This window comes from Macroventuria anomochaeta (assembly GCF_010093625.1).
Source record: "Macroventuria anomochaeta strain CBS 525.71 unplaced genomic scaffold BU25scaffold_32, whole genome shotgun sequence".
Classification (NCBI taxonomy): domain Eukaryota; kingdom Fungi; phylum Ascomycota; class Dothideomycetes; order Pleosporales; family Didymellaceae; genus Macroventuria; species Macroventuria anomochaeta.
In genome coordinates, this window is record NW_022985393.1 from 243,567 (window position 1) to 260,379 (window position 16,813).

General features: G+C 54.8%; 9 protein-coding genes across 9 annotated transcripts; 4 read left to right on the forward strand and 5 right to left on the reverse strand.

The window, feature by feature from the left end:
• Positions 1-1,814: 1,814 nt before the first annotated feature.
• BU25DRAFT_461383 (uncharacterized protein) lies at positions 1,815-2,408 on the reverse strand (the record flags this gene model as incomplete). Its single annotated transcript, XM_033710438.1, has 1 exon — positions 1,815-2,408. The coding sequence occupies one exon, from the start codon at positions 2,406-2,408 to the stop codon at positions 1,815-1,817; it is 594 nt and encodes a 197-aa protein (XP_033558392.1).
• Positions 2,400-3,570, reverse strand: BU25DRAFT_163139 (uncharacterized protein). Its single transcript, XM_033700748.1, has one exon. It carries the CDS (start codon positions 3,441-3,443, stop codon positions 2,490-2,492), a length of 954 nt encoding a protein of 317 aa, XP_033558393.1. The 5' UTR covers positions 3,444-3,570; the 3' UTR covers positions 2,400-2,489.
• On the reverse strand, positions 3,571-5,814 carry BU25DRAFT_163473 (DUF1741-domain-containing protein). The gene is made up of 5 exons (XM_033700751.1): positions 5,681-5,814; positions 5,424-5,630; positions 5,221-5,374; positions 4,314-5,172; positions 3,571-4,265 (listed from the first exon to the last, which is right to left on the reverse strand). The coding sequence occupies exons 1-5, from the start codon at positions 5,762-5,764 to the stop codon at positions 3,698-3,700; spliced, it is 1,872 nt and encodes a 623-aa protein (XP_033558394.1). The 5' UTR covers positions 5,765-5,814; the 3' UTR covers positions 3,571-3,697.
• Positions 5,815-5,923: 109 nt separating this feature from the next.
• BU25DRAFT_413762 (P-loop containing nucleoside triphosphate hydrolase protein) lies at positions 5,924-7,044 on the forward strand. The gene has a single exon (XM_033707111.1). The coding sequence runs from the start codon at positions 6,169-6,171 to the stop codon at positions 6,913-6,915; it is 747 nt and encodes a 248-aa protein (XP_033558395.1). The 5' UTR covers positions 5,924-6,168; the 3' UTR covers positions 6,916-7,044.
• On the reverse strand, positions 6,944-8,626 carry BU25DRAFT_413763 (NuA4 histone acetyltransferase complex, Eaf3/MRG15 subunit). Its single transcript, XM_033707112.1, has 4 exons — positions 8,249-8,626; positions 7,797-8,028; positions 7,332-7,719; positions 6,944-7,278 (listed from the first exon to the last, which is right to left on the reverse strand). Exons 1-4 carry the CDS (start codon positions 8,416-8,418, stop codon positions 7,097-7,099), a joined length of 972 nt encoding a protein of 323 aa, XP_033558396.1. The 5' UTR covers positions 8,419-8,626; the 3' UTR covers positions 6,944-7,096.
• A 186-nt stretch (positions 8,627-8,812) lies between these two features.
• On the forward strand, positions 8,813-9,438 carry BU25DRAFT_433704 (uncharacterized protein; the record flags this gene model as incomplete). Its single annotated transcript, XM_033708799.1, has 2 exons — positions 8,813-9,121; positions 9,172-9,438. The coding sequence occupies 2 exons, from the start codon at positions 8,813-8,815 to the stop codon at positions 9,436-9,438; spliced, it is 576 nt and encodes a 191-aa protein (XP_033558397.1).
• A 581-nt stretch (positions 9,439-10,019) lies between these two features.
• Positions 10,020-12,052, forward strand: BU25DRAFT_433705 (glycoside hydrolase family 5 protein; the record flags this gene model as incomplete). The annotated part of the gene is made up of 3 exons (XM_033708800.1): positions 10,020-10,562; positions 10,657-11,103; positions 11,156-12,052. 3 exons carry the CDS (start codon positions 10,020-10,022, stop codon positions 12,050-12,052), a joined length of 1,887 nt encoding a protein of 628 aa, XP_033558398.1.
• A 19-nt stretch (positions 12,053-12,071) lies between these two features.
• Positions 12,072-14,284, reverse strand: BU25DRAFT_413765 (uncharacterized protein). The gene is made up of 2 exons (XM_033707113.1): positions 13,875-14,284; positions 12,072-13,825 (listed from the first exon to the last, which is right to left on the reverse strand). The coding sequence occupies exons 1-2, from the start codon at positions 13,903-13,905 to the stop codon at positions 12,546-12,548; spliced, it is 1,311 nt and encodes a 436-aa protein (XP_033558399.1). The 5' UTR covers positions 13,906-14,284; the 3' UTR covers positions 12,072-12,545.
• Positions 14,285-14,656: 372 nt separating this feature from the next.
• On the forward strand, positions 14,657-16,585 carry BU25DRAFT_163491 (uncharacterized protein). Its single transcript, XM_033700752.1, has 3 exons — positions 14,657-14,818; positions 14,873-14,984; positions 15,084-16,585. The coding sequence occupies exons 1-3, from the start codon at positions 14,769-14,771 to the stop codon at positions 16,425-16,427; spliced, it is 1,506 nt and encodes a 501-aa protein (XP_033558400.1). The 5' UTR covers positions 14,657-14,768; the 3' UTR covers positions 16,428-16,585.
• Positions 16,586-16,813: the final 228 nt, after the last annotated feature.

The following is a 16,813-nucleotide window of genomic DNA, read 5'->3' on the forward strand; positions in this document are numbered from 1 at the left end:
AGAGGCATGCGGTTCAAACTTAAAACCGCAATTCCGCCGTTGATACATCCTTCCATTTCCGCGTCCCCCCCTATGTATGTTTGACTAAGATCCTTGCTTCTACAGTAAGCATCCGAAGGCTTTGGTAGTATGCGTTTGTCGAACCATTAACTGCTCATATCGGTGCTGCCCGGTAGAGAGGGGCAGCTGCTCTCATGTACAGTGGGGCCAGGCTCCCGTGCGCCGTTGATTCGTATTCCTGCGTGGCACATGCGCGCGCCGACTTTTGACATGCCGATTCGCCGAAATCAAAGATGCGGAACAGGAAAGAGCTCCCGGCTGGATGAGGGAGACGACCTCTACCATTCTGTCAAAGACTGTCAATCGTCGTTGCGTCTGCTGTTGTAACACAACAGCAGGTTATGCATCTCGGACGATCTCAGGCTCCCAAAGCTGCAAGCAAATGGAGCCGATGTATTGACGGAACCAATCCTGCGGATACTACAGCAAACCTCAGACCTTCAAGGAACTTGTCGTCGAACGATTGCGTGGAAGCGAGCGGCTGCCTTTCCCTTATGTAATTCGCCGGCGAATGCTCCGGAGGGTCAACTCCACGAGTCGAGTTGATCAACTGAACATGACGTCGATCAGGAACGCAAACCCCAGCTGTGTCTGAGGATCCGAGAGCATGGCTCCCATCATCGCCGATTTCTGCTGCTGTCGAGTCGGCGCATACACCGCACTTCTGCGAAGCAAACAAGAATTGTGATAGTCGCTCTGCAAAGTGTCGATCGCTGGCGCCGGAGGGTCGTCCTTCATTCTCCCTTTGATATTGTAAACCGAGTCATCATAGGGTGATGGGCACCAAGCTCTGACTACCAGCAGACTAAGCGGACATTCCCGCCGTACAGTAGTTCCAAAAAGACTGTAAGGCTGAAGAAGAGTTGTCGGATCTGATTACGGGGCGCGCGGAAGCTGTCGTACATCGTAGGTTTGCTCTGCACGTGTGGAGGTGCCAATTTTCGCAAGGCTCAGCGTGATAGTGGTGTGACAATCGTTCCACTCTGCCCAAAGCGGCAATTTGACTTGGGCTTAGCAAGCAAATTTGCCGAGAGTTTCCACCTGTGGCGTACCCCAAATGGTCTACCAATTTTGGCATGACAGCTCGAGTGCTGTTGTTCATCGTTCTTGGTGCTGGCTCCTCTGGCAGGCATCATCCCTTTGTTCGCAAGAGACTAGAAGAGCTGCATTCCGGTCAGACAGGACTTCCATGAGGCCAGACCTGCGTATCCTCCACAGTTGGCTTCCCTTGCGACACTAGAATTGCCGATGGAGCACCGCTGCCGTGCCGCCTGCCGTGTTTAACGCACCGAGCTCAACCGCCGTTGACGTCGTCTCCAACCGCCCGCACGGATGTGGAAGGGAGATTGATCGATTCTGTCACACGGCAGTCCCTGCCGTTGGTGTAGGTCGAGCATTGCGAGATGTCATGGTGATGTGGGAAATTTGAGGTTTAAGAGATGAGGCTTTCGCGTCGCTATGGATTTCACGGTGGGGCTGAATTTAGCGTCATGAAGGTCAACCTCGGAAGGTGCACTCTAAAGTCACAACTTGGTCAAACTCAAGAGAAAGGACGGTTCGAAAGCTAACAACTGATTTTGTGATGGATGTGATGACTTCTTATACGCTTCTGCCCAAACCGCTTGCAACGAAGCTCAAGCGTGTCCCAAGCATGCATCGCCGCATCCCTTTTGCTGTGTCTGCAGAAACACAAACCCTCCGAGCAGGGGGATAAAGACAACGAGAACGATGAGGATGTATCGCCAGGCGGGGTACTAACACCACCGCTTGACTGTATCCAAACAACCCCTGACCCACTTCTTCTTCGGCTCTGCCTGCTCCTCCAGCTGCTTCTGGTCCTGCGAAGCCACGTTTGACTTTGGCGCAACATTTTGGGTGGCTTGTGTCAATTTCTCTGCCTCTAGGTCATTTGCGTCGATACCCAGAGGATGTTTGTGAGAGAACCGCTTGTTGTTGAGACCAACGGTAAATTTGCTCGACGTCTCGGCCTTCAGCTTGTTGTGAAGCATTCTGTCCCCCTGTTCCTTCCACTTCTTGAAGCGCTTTTCGAGCGCACCGCTCTTCTGCAGCTGCTGTATCTCGAACAATTTGGCGGTCAGGTCATTGTAGTTCTCGCAGGCCCTCAGCTCTTCGTACAATCCCCCATCGAGCTTTCTGAAGTCGACTTCGAACTTCCCAAGTCGGCCAACGATATGTTTCCACGGTATCTTGCCTCCATCGTAATCGAGAACTTTGGTAGGATTGGGTAGCGCGCGCCATCGTTTGACGTGCTCGAGAAATTCCAGTATGTTGCAATAACGCCGATGCACTACTGTATGGCGCCTGAGAAAGTAAAGCTCCAACCGCATGTCTGTGTAGGTCGCTTCGTCTTTCAATTGCGTCGGAAGGCCTGTAGTGAGCCATCCGGACTCTCTATAGGGGTTGGATTCCTAATCATTCCAAAGGCAGCCCAAGATGTTCAACAACGCCAGGTCGTATTCAGCCAGCAAGGTAACATCAAGCCCACTGCTGGCTACCAGATCTTTGACCTCATCTGGCAGTAGAGTTGGTGTCTCAACAATGAGCTGGAGCCGCGTGACTAGTACCAGGGGTCCAAGTATGTAAGGTACCGACTTGCAGAGACGGAAGAGCGGGTTCCCCGCATACAGGGTAACGGAACGGTGGTCGCTCATATTCTGGGGCCGGGGTAAATTACGGTGTGGCTCATACCCTGGACTGCCTCTGCGGCGTATGGTACGTGGACTGACGATCTTCGGATAGTCATCGGACCCTTCGCTGACAGTGAGACGGACCTGGCCAACTCCTCTCACAGGTGCTTTTGTCGTTTGAGGCGAGGCAGGCAGAAGAACGGTGCGGCTCTCAGACGCGTTTGTCAATGCCAGACTGGGTACACGAAACAAGCCGTCCGCGTTCTGAGGCGATAGGCGCCAAGCAGGTTGCTTTGGTTCGGCCAGCTCTGGGGGTGAGACTGCGCGCCCTTTGCCTTTATCTTGCTTGGCAGAGGGTACGCCGGTCTCCAACGGGTCTTCGACGAGTCCGGCTGCATGTGGCGGATCCTCATGCTGAGGCTGAGGCGCGGCTTCCGTAACCAGCGCAGGTAGCGGACTTGAGACTTCTGTACATTCAGAGGAGGTCGGAGCTGCCTCAGATGCAACTTCTCCGACTTGTGGCAGAGGTGAAGTTGGAAAGCTTGCAACCAGCTCTCCGGCAGTTGCTGACGTTGCAGCAGCATCTACACCTTCGCCAGGAGTAACCGCGTTGTCGGCTGGAAGTGTAGCCACTTCATCCTGCGATTCCTCGGCCGATTGGCCGCGTGGAGACTGGGCCTCCTCTTTGCTGATCGAGGCCAAAGGCTCATTCTGTTGCTCGGTGAGGTCACCCATGTTGATAGTAGTAATGCGATTGTCGATAGTGAGTGTCGGCAGCTAATATGCTGGAATGTGCAATGTCGGTTGTGAAGATGGCGTTGTGTTGTGTGTGTGGAGCGTTCAGGCACCTGCAAGCGTGCAGTTGTTTACGCTCCAGGGCCGCCAGGGCAGGTGCGTGGTTGCCAAACAAACACATGCAGAGGGAAGCCTCGACACCCGACGATCTTACGAAGGAAGAGCATGGGCAACATGGTCAGGCAGGCGCGACGTTACCGTTCTTCGTTCAAAGCTTTCGCATCATCCACGGCCGCTCTTGCAATCTTTTTCAGCAACGACTTGAAATCAGCTTCACGGAATTTCTCCCATCCATCCAATCCTTCGCTCGAATCAATAGACAGAGTTTCATATCCCTGCTTGATCACGATGCTGACCTCCTCAGGACCGAAATGCTTTCCCTTCTTGCCGTCTGCTAGCAGAGAATGGTAATGCGAAGACACATCAACCAGGATCTGCATTGCACCTGAGCTGCCCAATCCGAAAGTGTCGCGGAACTTAGTGAGTATGTCGCCTGTTTCGACAAGCTTGTAGAAGAGATCATCGTAGGAGGCAGGGTCTGGGAGGAAGTTCTCGCCGCTTGATAGAGCGAATGCGAGGACATTGACCAGTATGTCGATCATCTTGCTGGATTTGTAGTTTGACTTGATGTCACTCTCATATTGAGTCAGGAAGCGGAGGAACGATAGGAGTGTTCTCCACAGTTCGGACCAATGGTAGGTGATGCGTGTCTTGGTGCGGCTGAGATATGATAGAAGACGTAGTAGGATGCCGAGGGAGAGACTGTATTTTGTCAGCTAGGCATGGCGGCAAATCCTCGCACACACATACATGTAAAAGTCAACATCGAGCCGTCTTCGCAGGTTGTGATTGATGCCATCGATCATGAGATCTAGTATGACGGCAGCTGGGACCCGTTCGCCTGCAACTTGCGGAAGCAAAGGCTGTCTCTGACGGCACATGCGGACGGACAATTTGCTTTCATCGCTACATAGCCGCTTCACAAGCTCTTTGTCTTCCACTAGTATCTGCAGGATGAAGAGACAGAGGTATGTGTACAGAGCAGATCTTGTCGATCGATGCGCGTGCTGGAGCAGGTACGAGGTCATGGACAGGTAAGCGCTGAGAGGGGAAGGCGCTCCCTTTGTCGCCGCAGGTAGTGACGCCAGGTGGAAGCAAAAGACTTTGTTCGCGTTGACGAAGTCGTATGTTGATAATAGTACACCAATCTCCGGCCCTGGCAAGGCAGCGAACAGCGACTTGGTCTCCTCTGGGTTTGGTGTGGGTGTCGTCGGCCGCGACCCTGGAGCAAGTACGCCCAGCCCAATTGTCCTCAACGTCGAGCCTAATGACCACGCTTCTGGCATGTCATCTTGGATCGCCACGTATGCATCTCTGACCTCTTGACAAGTGGTACCGAAGCAAGTTATCATGTCCCGTATGATTGCATCGTTTACGAAGTCGTCCAGTCGCAGTCTATACGGATTCTGAAACTCGAACTTGTTGTAGTTGGCAAGGAGGCCGAGGAGGTACAGCGCGGGCAGCACTTGGGCGCTGTCGTCGGTGTCTTGGACGTACTTCATAAGCGGAGGAAAGAGGTCGCGGTGTGTGAAATATGACGGCAAAGCTGTGTGGAAGCCGGCCGCGGTTATGGAGAGTGTAGCCCGAACAGCTTTACGTCGTAGGGGCACTGCATCTTGTCAGCTCTGCAGCTGCTATTGTCCGACTTTCCACATACACGTGCGTCCAGTGCGTATTACAGTGTCCAGCGTAGCTATGAAGTCGGTCATGACGGCGTCTGCGTCGTGCAGCCCAGCGAGAACCGAGATGATGTCGGAGCTTGGGTTCGTGTACTTCTTCGTCAGGGCGGCGTCGAGGAAGACTGTCAGGGTCTGGCCAGTGAGCCATTGGGTGCGTTCATAGGGCTCGGCATGTTCGTACCTCGAGCGCGACCTCGTCCGAGGGTGGTTTGGCCTGCTTGGCCCTTTGTATCGCGCGACGGAAGAGTTGCTGCGAATGCGCCTGGAGGTGTAGCATCTCGTCTGGGGACACGGAGCCCAGTATGCGCTTCAGGCCGGCCGAGTCAGGGCGGTGCAAGAAGAACTCCTGCCAGAAGCCCTCGGTGAGCTCGACATCTTCTTCGTCTTCCTGCGTCTACGCTGAGCTATAACCCTGGCTTTGAACAAGCACACGCGCACCTTGAATAACGTTTCGTAGAGGCTGATGATCTTGGGCTGGAACAGCTCAGGCCTGGACACCCGCGTCAGCGGTGAGGGCTCCATGGTGAAGAACGAACTCGAAGCTGTGCAGAAGGTCGAGCTTCGACGTTGCGACAGGAGTGTTGAATGATGAAGGCGTTTCGAAGCTCCCACAACTAGCGTCGGCCCTGAACCGAACGCCGATCAAACCCCACGCCCAGTCTTAAACTCACACAGGACGTTGAACCAATCAATCAGCCCCACGCCCCCACCAGCTCCAACATCAGTCACGTTTCTCAGCCTCACAGCACGACAACCCTCCAAACCTTTGGGGCTTGATCACCAGCGAAAGCCAAGACAAAGTTTGGCTTCTAGTCAGTCGACCCTTCTGAACATCCCCCGGAATTGCAACCTCATTAGCAGCCCCACCCCTCACCACTCAACACGGCCTTTGATTAGAGGTCCCGTACGTGGGCAGCAGCACACCCATGTCATCACCACCCCTCCTAGTAGGCGTTTCAGGCCCCTCCTCCTCCGGAAAGACAACCCTGTCCCGACTCCTCCGGGACATCTTCCCACCCAAGCAACTCTCCGTCGTCCATCTTGACGACTTCTACCTCACAGACGCTGAAATCCCCGTCAAAAACGGCGTGCAAGACTGGGACTGCCTCGAATCGCTCGACCTACCAGGCCTTCGATCAGCTCTGCAACACATCAAACAGCATGGGAGAAGTCCAGGCTGGCTAGTCAGCAAAGAAGACCAAAACAGCGTCGGTGAACACGGCGTATCTACGCGCGTCACCAACGAGCTCCGCAGAGAACTAGAGGCACTGTTACGTGCCCACCCAGACTGGCGCGACCGACGCATCTGCATAGTCGACGGCTTCCTTCTGTTCAGCGAGGAAATGAAAGATATCCGCGAACTGTTCGACGTTCGCGTGTTCTTGCGCACGAGCTACGAGGCGACCAAGAAGAGGCGGGAGGCGCGGAGCGGGTATGTCACACTGGAGGGCTTCTGGGAAGATCCGCCGGGGTATGTTGATGACATCGTGTGGCCGAATTACGTCAAGGATCACAAGTTTTTGTTTGAGGATGGGGATGTGGATGCGGAGTTGGATGAGGAAGTGCTTGAGAAGACGGGGATTTATGGGATGCCACAGGAGGCGGAGGGGGATATGGAGGTGTGCCTGAGGTGGGCTGTGGGAGTGCTGGAGGATGTGATCAAGGGGTCATGATAGTTGAGAGGATGTGAGCCGGGGATGTAGAAGATGTAACATGCATTGCGCCGGACGCCGTAGCTTGGCTTGTAGCCGAGCAGGCCGCATGTCGAGTGCCAAGTAACCGAAAGCGCCGTATCCAACCTATGCAGAAGTGATGATACAGATACGAAGACAGAACGCGCGGGAAGCAACAGGCTTAGGTGCTGCTCTTCACCTTGTCGATGTACGCCTGCCCTGGGCTCTCGTACACGGAAGAAAAGAAAGCATTGACTTGAGGCTCCTTGGAGAGCCATGTCGTCATGCCACTGAGCTCCTCGCGGAGACGGTTGACAGCTTGGATATCCATGTTGGTCTGGGCGATGAGCTCAGGCATCGACACTGTGGACGCGTTAGTAGAGGATGAGCGGAAACGTGTACGTGTTTGGACCCACCGAAGAGGCGCAAAAGATGCTCGCCGCCATAAATCTCGGACATCGACTTCCCGGCCAGGTCATTCGTTGGCTGCTCGAGCTGCGTCGAGATGTCGTAGAACTGTTCACGCTCAAAGCGGTAGAGTAAGAGTCTACCCAGACTCTTGTTGAAGTACTCTTTCAGGCCTTGGATTACCTCTTCCAAGATGTCCGTTTCGGTGCTGTTGCGGTTCCCTGTCGAGGTAGCAAATGCAAAGTACTCGTCCAAGATGACAGCAGCTGGCTTGCTGGATGGCAACTGAACGAGCTGCAGGTTTTTGGTGATGTTCTCCCAGTCATCGACGAGAAGGCTCTTCAACCGGTCTGGCATATAGATACGCACAGCGCGCTTGTTTTGGAAGACTTCTTCCTGGAATGAAACGTTAGAATCAAGTGAGAGCATGCTGAACGATCAAGGTAGCTTGTAGTCAGTAAGAGTAGATATACCTTCTCGAGATCGTGGTCACGCATGCGTTTCTGACCACGAGGTGCAGCGGAGACAGACGTTTGGCGCTCTTCACTCCCGCGAGTAGAGCCTTGAGCCTTCTTCTTAACGGGTTGTGGTTGCGCCCGAGCGGCACGCTGAGCTTGAAGCATCTCGTGCCTCAGCTGGTTTGCCATCTCTCGATTTTCAGGACTGAGTTTGCGAAGACGATCTTCGGGCACCCAGTCATCCCAGCTGATTCTCGTCAGCACAAGTAAATACAAAGAAAGTTTCGGTCGGTTTATGTAGGTTGATGTGGTGGCAGGGTGTGGGTGGAGTGTTGTTACGCTGTGAAGTTGAAGTGGTTGACCCTAAGGTCAAGGTGTGGGCGAGGGGCAAACGTGACTTCCACGGTTGGAGGTTGCCAAACGACAAACAAGAGGCAAACAGGAGATTACGAGAGATGGGTACATACGTGTTCTTCCACCCTTTGTAGTGGATCTTGTACTGGAAGCCAGTCTTCTTGTCATCTCCCTCGCTGGGCTTCACATCAATGACCTTGGCCTCATAGAGCAACTCATGATGGAAGCAGAAAACCTTCTCGTCCTTGCGGTACGATGCTTCTGTGGCCGATGCAGGCGCCATAATTGTTGTGGAGGGTCAAGCTTGAGATGGTGGTGTTTGGTTGAGGAGGCAGTCCACACGAGAGGAAAGGGTGAGGACGGCTGCACACGTATCGCTCACTGCTGCCTTCTCCAGGCCGCGCAACGTATGTGGCAACAATGGATGTTGATGCTGCGCTATCAGATAGATTCGATCAACTCGAGCAGGCCGATGATGAGCTGAGTTGTGGTGTCCGCTTGAGCGACGTTGTTGTCTTCGCATCTCACGGTAGGCTTTGCGCGCACAGGCCAACGCGTCGACGCGCTTCACCCACCCTCAGTCCTACGCCTATCTCCACCAGTCTCTCGTCATCACTGACGCGCCGGTCGCGCAATTCGATCTGGACCACTTCACGACGCCCACAACTACCGCAACCATGTCGTCGCAAGAAGCCAAGCTGCTCAGCGACTTCCTCCTCGCACCAGCACCATTACGCGACTTCATGACACTGCGCCAATTCATTGACATCTTCCCCCGCAGCCACCGCGAAAACCTGGCCGTGCAAGAGCTGTACCGTGAGCTGCACCGCCTGCGCGAAGCTGAGATCGAAGTCGTGCGCAATGACATCACGAAAGAAGTGAAGCGGTCGAAGCCGCTGAGACGAGCGTATGCGCAAGAGAGACGGCAGATGGACGATGCATACGTTGCAGGAATAGATCCAGTGGCACTACAGATGGAAGAAGAGGTGAATCAAGTATGGGAGTACCTTCAAGCACCAGCTAACACGTGAAGCAGCTTTCCGGACACGGGCGAAAGACTCCGCACACGCTACAGACTGTCTACTCCAGTATCGAAGATGCTTGCCAGAGCCTCGAAGCACAGATTGCTGAGATGGAAGAGGAAAACCAACGAACTCTAGCCGAAGTCCAGGAAGCTGTCGGTGCCCTGAGTGACTTGCGGCACGGTCGATTCGCGCAGTCAGCCAGCGGTGAAGACATTGGAGAAGAGGTGCTGGCTACTCTGAAAAGGCTTGAAGCCGTCTGCGCAAATCCGGCAGGTTGAGGTCATCGTTGCTGAACACGACACTCTCGTCCCCAACAGCCCTAGCAACATCCCGGAGCCAGCTTACCACAGGCCATCCCACCATTGGTAGCATTCGCGCTCTGACAGCATGTCGAGTCTGAAGGTACTGCTCAAGAGCCCGCAGAGCCTCCACGGACGAAGCAGTCTCACAAGACAAATATGGCCAAGTTATAGACCCCCAACTCCAGAGCCTGGCCCCCCGAGCCGCTCGATACCACGCAAAGTTGTCCTTTGCAGCTCCCTCTTCTGAAGGACTACCAAAACTGTCGTAACTATTCAGCTTTCAGGAGAGCGAATCGCTAAAACCGGGAATACTAGGATCTGGGGTCGTGGTCAGGACATCCGGCTACGCATCTGGGGAAGCGTCATCTGATTGGCCACTTGATGCATGGCAATCAAAATAGATGAACAACTACAATATCCGCAGGCATAACACTGAGCTGACCGTTCGCATGCGAGACGTATCTATAACGCCCAACGTGTTCACTTGGAGCAATATATCAATGACTGGATGGTCGCCTTGCTGGACATCCGCAATGCATCTCGCTTTGACACCAACTATGCATCTTACATCTACGCTTGCACTTATCTCCGCTCTTTCTTTCTCGTCACTCCTTCCACTCGCAACTGCACAGCTTATCACAGCAGACAACCACTCCTTCGGCGGAGTCAACTTTCCTCTCCTGCAATACTTCACACCCAAGCACCGAGATGAAACCATCCGCGCCATCGTGAAAAGCAAGGCCAGAGTCATCCGACTCTTCATCCGCCCAGACAGCCACCACACCGATCCCGAGCCGCAACTCGGCGAGTTTGACAAATCTTTACTTGACCAGCTCGACGATACGCTTGCGGCTGTACATCGCATTTCAGAGGGCCAGGTCAAAGTCATCATTGCTCCCCACGATGCGCATGCTCTGCGAAGCACCAACAATGTACCATGCGACGCATACTGTGAGAAGATAGGCGGCGCATTCCTAGACTTCTACAGCAATGACGGCATCCGTGCGATCTACAAGACGCGCCTTGATGTGTTCTTCAAGCACTATCCGTCTAAGAACTTTGGGGGGAGGAGTTGGAGTGAACTGTCTGAAGTCATCATGGTAGGCATAGCCTTCCAACATCTGCTCGCTTCATCTACACCCGTGGTGTCGCCGGAGCTGTTCATCGTTGTAGTCCAGTACTCACACTCCACAGGGCGTCGACATCCAAAACCAACCCTTCAGCGGCATCTGGCCCATCCCATCCGGCGAATCCTGGCTCTGCGACATCGCCACACACCTGAAATTCAAAGCCGGACTCGACAGCTCCAACATCTCCGTCATCAGCGGCGGCGTCTCCGGCCTGCAAAGCCTCGGAGGTATCCAGAACTTCCCCGACAGCATTTTTGAATGCCCTGCTATCGACGTGATAGGGATCCATGGTCGATTTGCTCAAGAAGAAGGTGCTACCGCCGGAACCCCTTGGGGGGAGATGTTCATCATGGGTAACACACTGACAGCGCGAGCCCACGGCAAGCAAGGAAAGAGGAAGTTGTTGTTGGTTGAGGAGTGGGAGTACGTACACACTGACTCCGGACTCGAGCACAAAAAAGAAGCTATTTTCGACCAAGGCAACGCCCTGAACCTTCGTGGCATCCCATGGGTAACTTTTCGCCTCTTCCTCCAGCGTTGAAACACCTGCTGACGAACGGTAGATCTACTCCCACCTCTCCTCCAAGAACGAATCCACAACACCCATGATCAACCCTCTTCGCCCCGAACACGCCTCTATGACCGCCCTCACAGACATCCTAACCCGCGCATCCACAGCCCGGAGTAACTTCAACTGGTCTTCCTACCTCCCCGCGCCGTCCACGCCATCGACCTCGCTCACTGAGATCCCGCTGAACCCATACATTCCTGCTGACAGTACGTGTGTATTTGGTTGTGAAGGCCATCTCTGCTCCTCCGCCGACTCGTGCGCACCCACCCTCCTCTGCAAAAACAACATCTGCCGGTCCAACCCCGAGTCCCAACCAGGCCAGATCGGAAGTGCATGTAATAGCAAGAAACCGTGTCAACCGCACCTCCGCTGTTCCGGCGGTGCGTGCCAGGCGTGCTCCGTGCGGCCTACGCTTCCACCACCGGGGACGATGAAGGTTGCGGGCGCGAACGATGCAAACGGGTCTTGCGCGCCAGATGCCATTACTGCGTTCTTTGGACATGCCTTGCGCCCTCCAACATGTCTGAGCACCAAGGGGAAGCGGAATCCGTGCGAGAACGCTCAGCATTGTGATGGGGATGAGTACTGCTCATGGGGGGTTTGCACACCCTGTTCCTCTGCCGATCTCTGCCTCGGCGCTCAGTGCAAGAGCAACAACGCCTGCAAGACTGGATTTTGCAATAGTCATGGAAGATGTGACTATGGCGGCCAGAAGAGATTGGTCTTCGGACCGGGCGTGAGGGGGCGCTGGAAAAACGGGAGGGTGGATGGTGTTCCGGAAGGACATGAGCGCGGGCCTGCGAAGGTAAGGAGCGAGGCGATGAGGATTGTTATCCCGACGGAGGGCGTTATGGAGACAGGGCAGGCTCAGGCAAGGGTTGTGTCGTAGACGGACTGAGTGGTGTGTGGGAGTTGCACGGAAGAGCAAGGGCTCCTTCATCTCTTTCCAATGCATCACGCTTCGAGTCGAGATTGCAATGCATCTGGGCAATATTGTCCACGATATTGCACTGATTATATTGATCGTACACGTTCTGGGGTATCGAATCCTCAGGAAACTTCCCTCTATCGCTGAATTACACCGAAATGCTGCACCACCATTTTCTCTCCTTGACTCGTCCATGGGTATCATTTCGCCATCTTGGTTACTCTGTCATATTCCGTCCTTCTGCCTGCCCTTTCGTCCACCCTTCGGCCGCCTTGCCTGCCAGCTTACCCACTCGCAGACATTTGCCAGAGACACCGTGTGTTCTTGGGTCCACATGTTGTCTTCTTCGAGGCCAGGTCTGCTCGCAATCCCAGCTACGTGTTTCTTTGCTGAACCCACCCACATGCTTCTTCTTTCCTCCATTGTGAGCTCGTCGGCTCGTACGTGGCGGCTGCTACCCACTCACGTCAGCGCCATTCATAAGCTTCAACAACTCCTTATTATCCGCAATCAACTTGTCCAAGAAATTCGCCGCCTCCATGAGCACGCTACTCTTACTCAACCCTCCATTCCGTATCTCCGGCACAAGGTCGTGCAAATCATCGAAGCCGCGCTTAATCAGATTTCGCCGTTTCTGCTCCGAGAGGATGTGATTGCTGCGCTTCTGCTCCTCGCTAAGGTTCTCGCGCTGCAGCTTCTGTGCTGCGGCGGAGGCGCGTTTCTTCTTGCTGTCTTCGGCGGGAGGTTTTTTGGGCTTGCCGACTCGGCTGCCAGGCGCGGTTTTGCGTATGCTTTCCTTTTTCACTTGGATGCTCTTCTTTCGCTTCTTTGTAGGTTGGTCGTCGTCTGCGGAGCTTGTTTCTTCTGATTCACCGTCGCTTGCCTCTTCTGCTGGGGTTCGGCGGGTGTGCGCGGCGGCTTCGGGGACGTGGGCGCTGGGTATGTCTGGGATGAATGTCTGAGAGTGGCGCATGTCGCGCATCAGGCGCCGTGTTACTTGCTCCTCGGTCTCGTTGTGGGGTGCGGAGAAGCCTGCTGGGTTGCTGAAGGAGTCGTCTGTACCGAACGTGTACGTCCTCTTCAGGCTTGGGCGATGTAGTATTGGCCCAAAACCGGCTTCGTGTCTTTGGTGTGCATCGCTGCTAGCCCACTGTGCTGCAAGCTGTGCGTCGAGTGTGCCCGCTGCGTCGTGGTTGGGTAGGAGTGCAGCGAGGTGTTCATTGAGCAGCCCCTGCGATGTAGCCACCATCGGTCTCGAAGCGTGTGTATGGTTCGGTATACTGTGGTGGTGCGGATGGGTATTGTTGCTCGAAGACGAGATGTCGTGAAAGCTATGTGACCGGTTGGTCATGTATGGGTGTTGTTGTGAGTTGTTGAAAAGGGTCGATGCAGCCTGGAGGTCGTCGTGCGTGGTGCCCATGTGGTCGAACTGCTGTGCATGTGTTGCGAACATATGGTCGCCGGAGAACCCGTGGTGGAGTTGTGCTTGGTCGGGGACTGTGGCTGAGACTTGGTGTACAGTCGCTGGGGCCATGAAGTTCCAGTCGCTGAAGTCATTGCCTGCGAGCTTGGTATCTGTGGTCGAGCCGAACGGCTGAGAGTCGGAGAGGTTGAAGGGGTCGGTGTTGGAAAAGAAGTCGGCGAGGGACTGGCCTTCCATGTCACTGAGCAGCGACTGTCCATTGTTGTCCAGCGGTGTGGAGGAGCCATTGAAGAAGTCGCTGCTAAATGTATCTGCGCCGTGTCAGCATCGTCTCCATGCATACTCAACCTCCAGACGTACAGCCGAACGGCGGCGGATCTTTGTCGCTCATGGCTGGACGAGGGAGGCCTCTAGGCGGCGCGCCCTCGAACCCTGCAAACGGTGGTTGCGAAAGGAGCTCCAGTTTGGCGGCTTGCAGAGGTCGTCGTGGGAAGTGGAGCCTCCAAGGTTCAAGCGCTGGAGGCGGTGACTGGCTCGGAATGTTCCTACCAGCGGTTGTTGGGAGCTGCGACGCGCGCAATGACGTGCAGTGGGGATTACGTTCAGGTGAAAGGGCGACTGCGTGCTGGATGCGGTACGTAGAGAACCGACAGTGCGCGGACAGCGGTGCCTATTATGCAGTCGCGATCCCCAGCACACATCGCCGACTGGCCAGCCCTGCGGCGCTCGACGGGAGTCTGTACGGAGAGAAACCGTGGGGAAGAGTGAAGGTGTCGCGCAGCCATCTTCACATGTTCACATGCCAGAACTTCTGCGCAGCACGTGTTCCTCGGCTGCAGCTGCCCGCTCAGAGTTCCGAACTACCCCGGATTTCCCAGCAACCATCATCTCCACCATCACCCTTGCATGTCACTCGCAGTCATCACGAGGAGCTCTCGTCAGCTTCCTTTCATGCCGCATGTCGTTCCGTGGGGTTCAGGAGGTTCTGCAACACACCACCGGCGCTCTCCTCACATCAACGGTATCCTGAGGCGTCTGTAATACCCGGCCCTTCTATTGTTTGCATCGCTCGTGCTGCTTTTAGTATCTGCTCCGCGAACCTGTCGATCCTCGCGAAGCCATGCATGCACTTGGCATCTACCTCGGACTAGCTTCCGTCTCATTCCCTTAAGCTCACACTTGTTGCTGTTCTCTGCCAGGAGACCACCTGTACTCCAGCCCCTGCAGTCCCTGCAGCTCTTACCATTCGCCGTAATGGCACGGCAGCGATCTGGGGCTGTTGCACATCTGCGCCTTGCGAAACCGTAAGATAGAACCTTATGTCGGCATGTCCGAGGTGAACTGACTCTGGCCCCCAGGCTCACCACTGCTTACATACTCGGCTTGTTGTCGAGCACTAGTCCCCGTCTGGCGAGGATCCTGTTCTTGTTTGGGAAGAGGAAGTTGACTGCTCGGGCTGCATGGCTGCAGGTGGGTGACGTTTGCTATCTGAACGGACGTATCCTTCAACCTGTGGGCCGTGGTGGAGGATCTACCATATCGTACGACGGGCTAACATGACTACGAAAGACTATCCACACGCTCCGCGAGGCACTTGCCGTTCACCGTTTCCCCACATTCTGCGCTGTCTTCGTCGGTGGATCGACGCTCCTCCAGATTCCGATCAGGATAGTGCTCGGCATCGTTCTACCTCGGCTCACGTCTTCGTCAAGGCCTCTTGGCCTTGGAGTTGCTCGACTGTTTGCCAGATTTATCGCAGCTCTTATCTCGGCGTCTGTCTCTTTCAGACTGCTCAACAACCCTCCTGCTCGCAATGCAGCTCTGTCTGTTACAGAACGAGCCCCAGTGCTCAACAGATTCGCGCCAGGTCCCTTCGATGAACCGCCCGAAGAGCAGTCGGTGGACGTGACTTCTCTGTCGAGACCAGATCTCGCTGGAAGAACCATGGATCTCACCCTCTTTGCGGTCATACGAGCTTTAGACATCTTGGTAGGTACCACCACCTCTTCACTGAACCCATCTTCCCTCCTACGTAAAGCAACTAGCAGGTTCCCCACACCACTTTTCTGCTTCTCCGTAGCCACAATAATGTGGTCCTGGTTCTACAGCCCCAGCCGTCTGCCACGGAGCTACAATGCCTGGATCTCCGCCGCCGCCGAACTAGACCACCGTCTGGTTCTCGCTCTGCGACATGCTCGATACGGCACCTTCCAGTACAGCAAAGAGACGGGTATGGCTCCCCTACTCGGCTCTATGGCGCGCGACTATGGGATGCCGGAAGACGCAGGGGATCCTGCGAAGACGATACCAGTGCCGTGCGAACTGGTGCATATGGGCTGTGGGAAAAGCTGTGAGAAGCATGCACTGTGGCGGTTCTGGCGCGGTTGGGCGTTTGCGGCGAAGATGTACTTTCCATTGCAGTTTTTCGTGCTGGCTAAGCATTTGATGGAGCCTGGGCATCCTGGCGATCGACTGGCTGGGTTGTCAAAACAGAGATTGATGGCAGCCATCAAGGACGCTACAAGGCGTTCTTCGTTTCTTGGTGCGTTTATCGCGTTCTTCTACTACGGTGTCTGTCTGTCGCGGACGCGCCTGGGGCCCAAACTGTTTTCACCGAAGACCATCACACCGCAGATGTGGGACTCTGGACTGTGTGTCTTGAGCGGGTGTTTATTTTGCGGACTTAGCATACTGGTGGAGGAGTCAAAGAGGCGTCTCGAGATTGGGCTCTTTGTGTTGCCCAGAGCTGCTGCAACCTGGCTGCCTCGCCGGTATCTGCCTGAATACTTGTGGAGAGAACATCTGGCGTTTGCGCTCAGCGCTGCTGTCGTGATGACGGCGGCGCAGGAGGACCATAGACGTGTGAGGGGAGTCTTTGGGAAGCTATTGCACAGGGTGCTCAAGACTGACTAGGAGGCACCATGAAGATGTATGGGACAGCTCAGCAATTGTGCTGCAAGCACTTAATTACCTCAACGTCTTGTCTGCATTCGAGCGATCTGCTCACTGAACTTCGAGCATAGAAAACAGGCAACACGAATACTACAACCAACACGACGAACATTCGCCTATCCATCTTCTTTATCAGAAAAGGTGAAAGCTCAACTCCAAAACCCACAGGCCTTCACCTTCCTCATCCGCCATGCCAAGTTCTCATCCGGCAAAATTATACCACAAAGTGCACAAAGAGCAACCTCTTCGACTTTGACTCTGAGATCCACACACGGGATGACCTGCTCCACCTGGAAAAGGTTTCGGTCCACAACACGGCCACGTACATGCGCCACACCCGCCTCCCG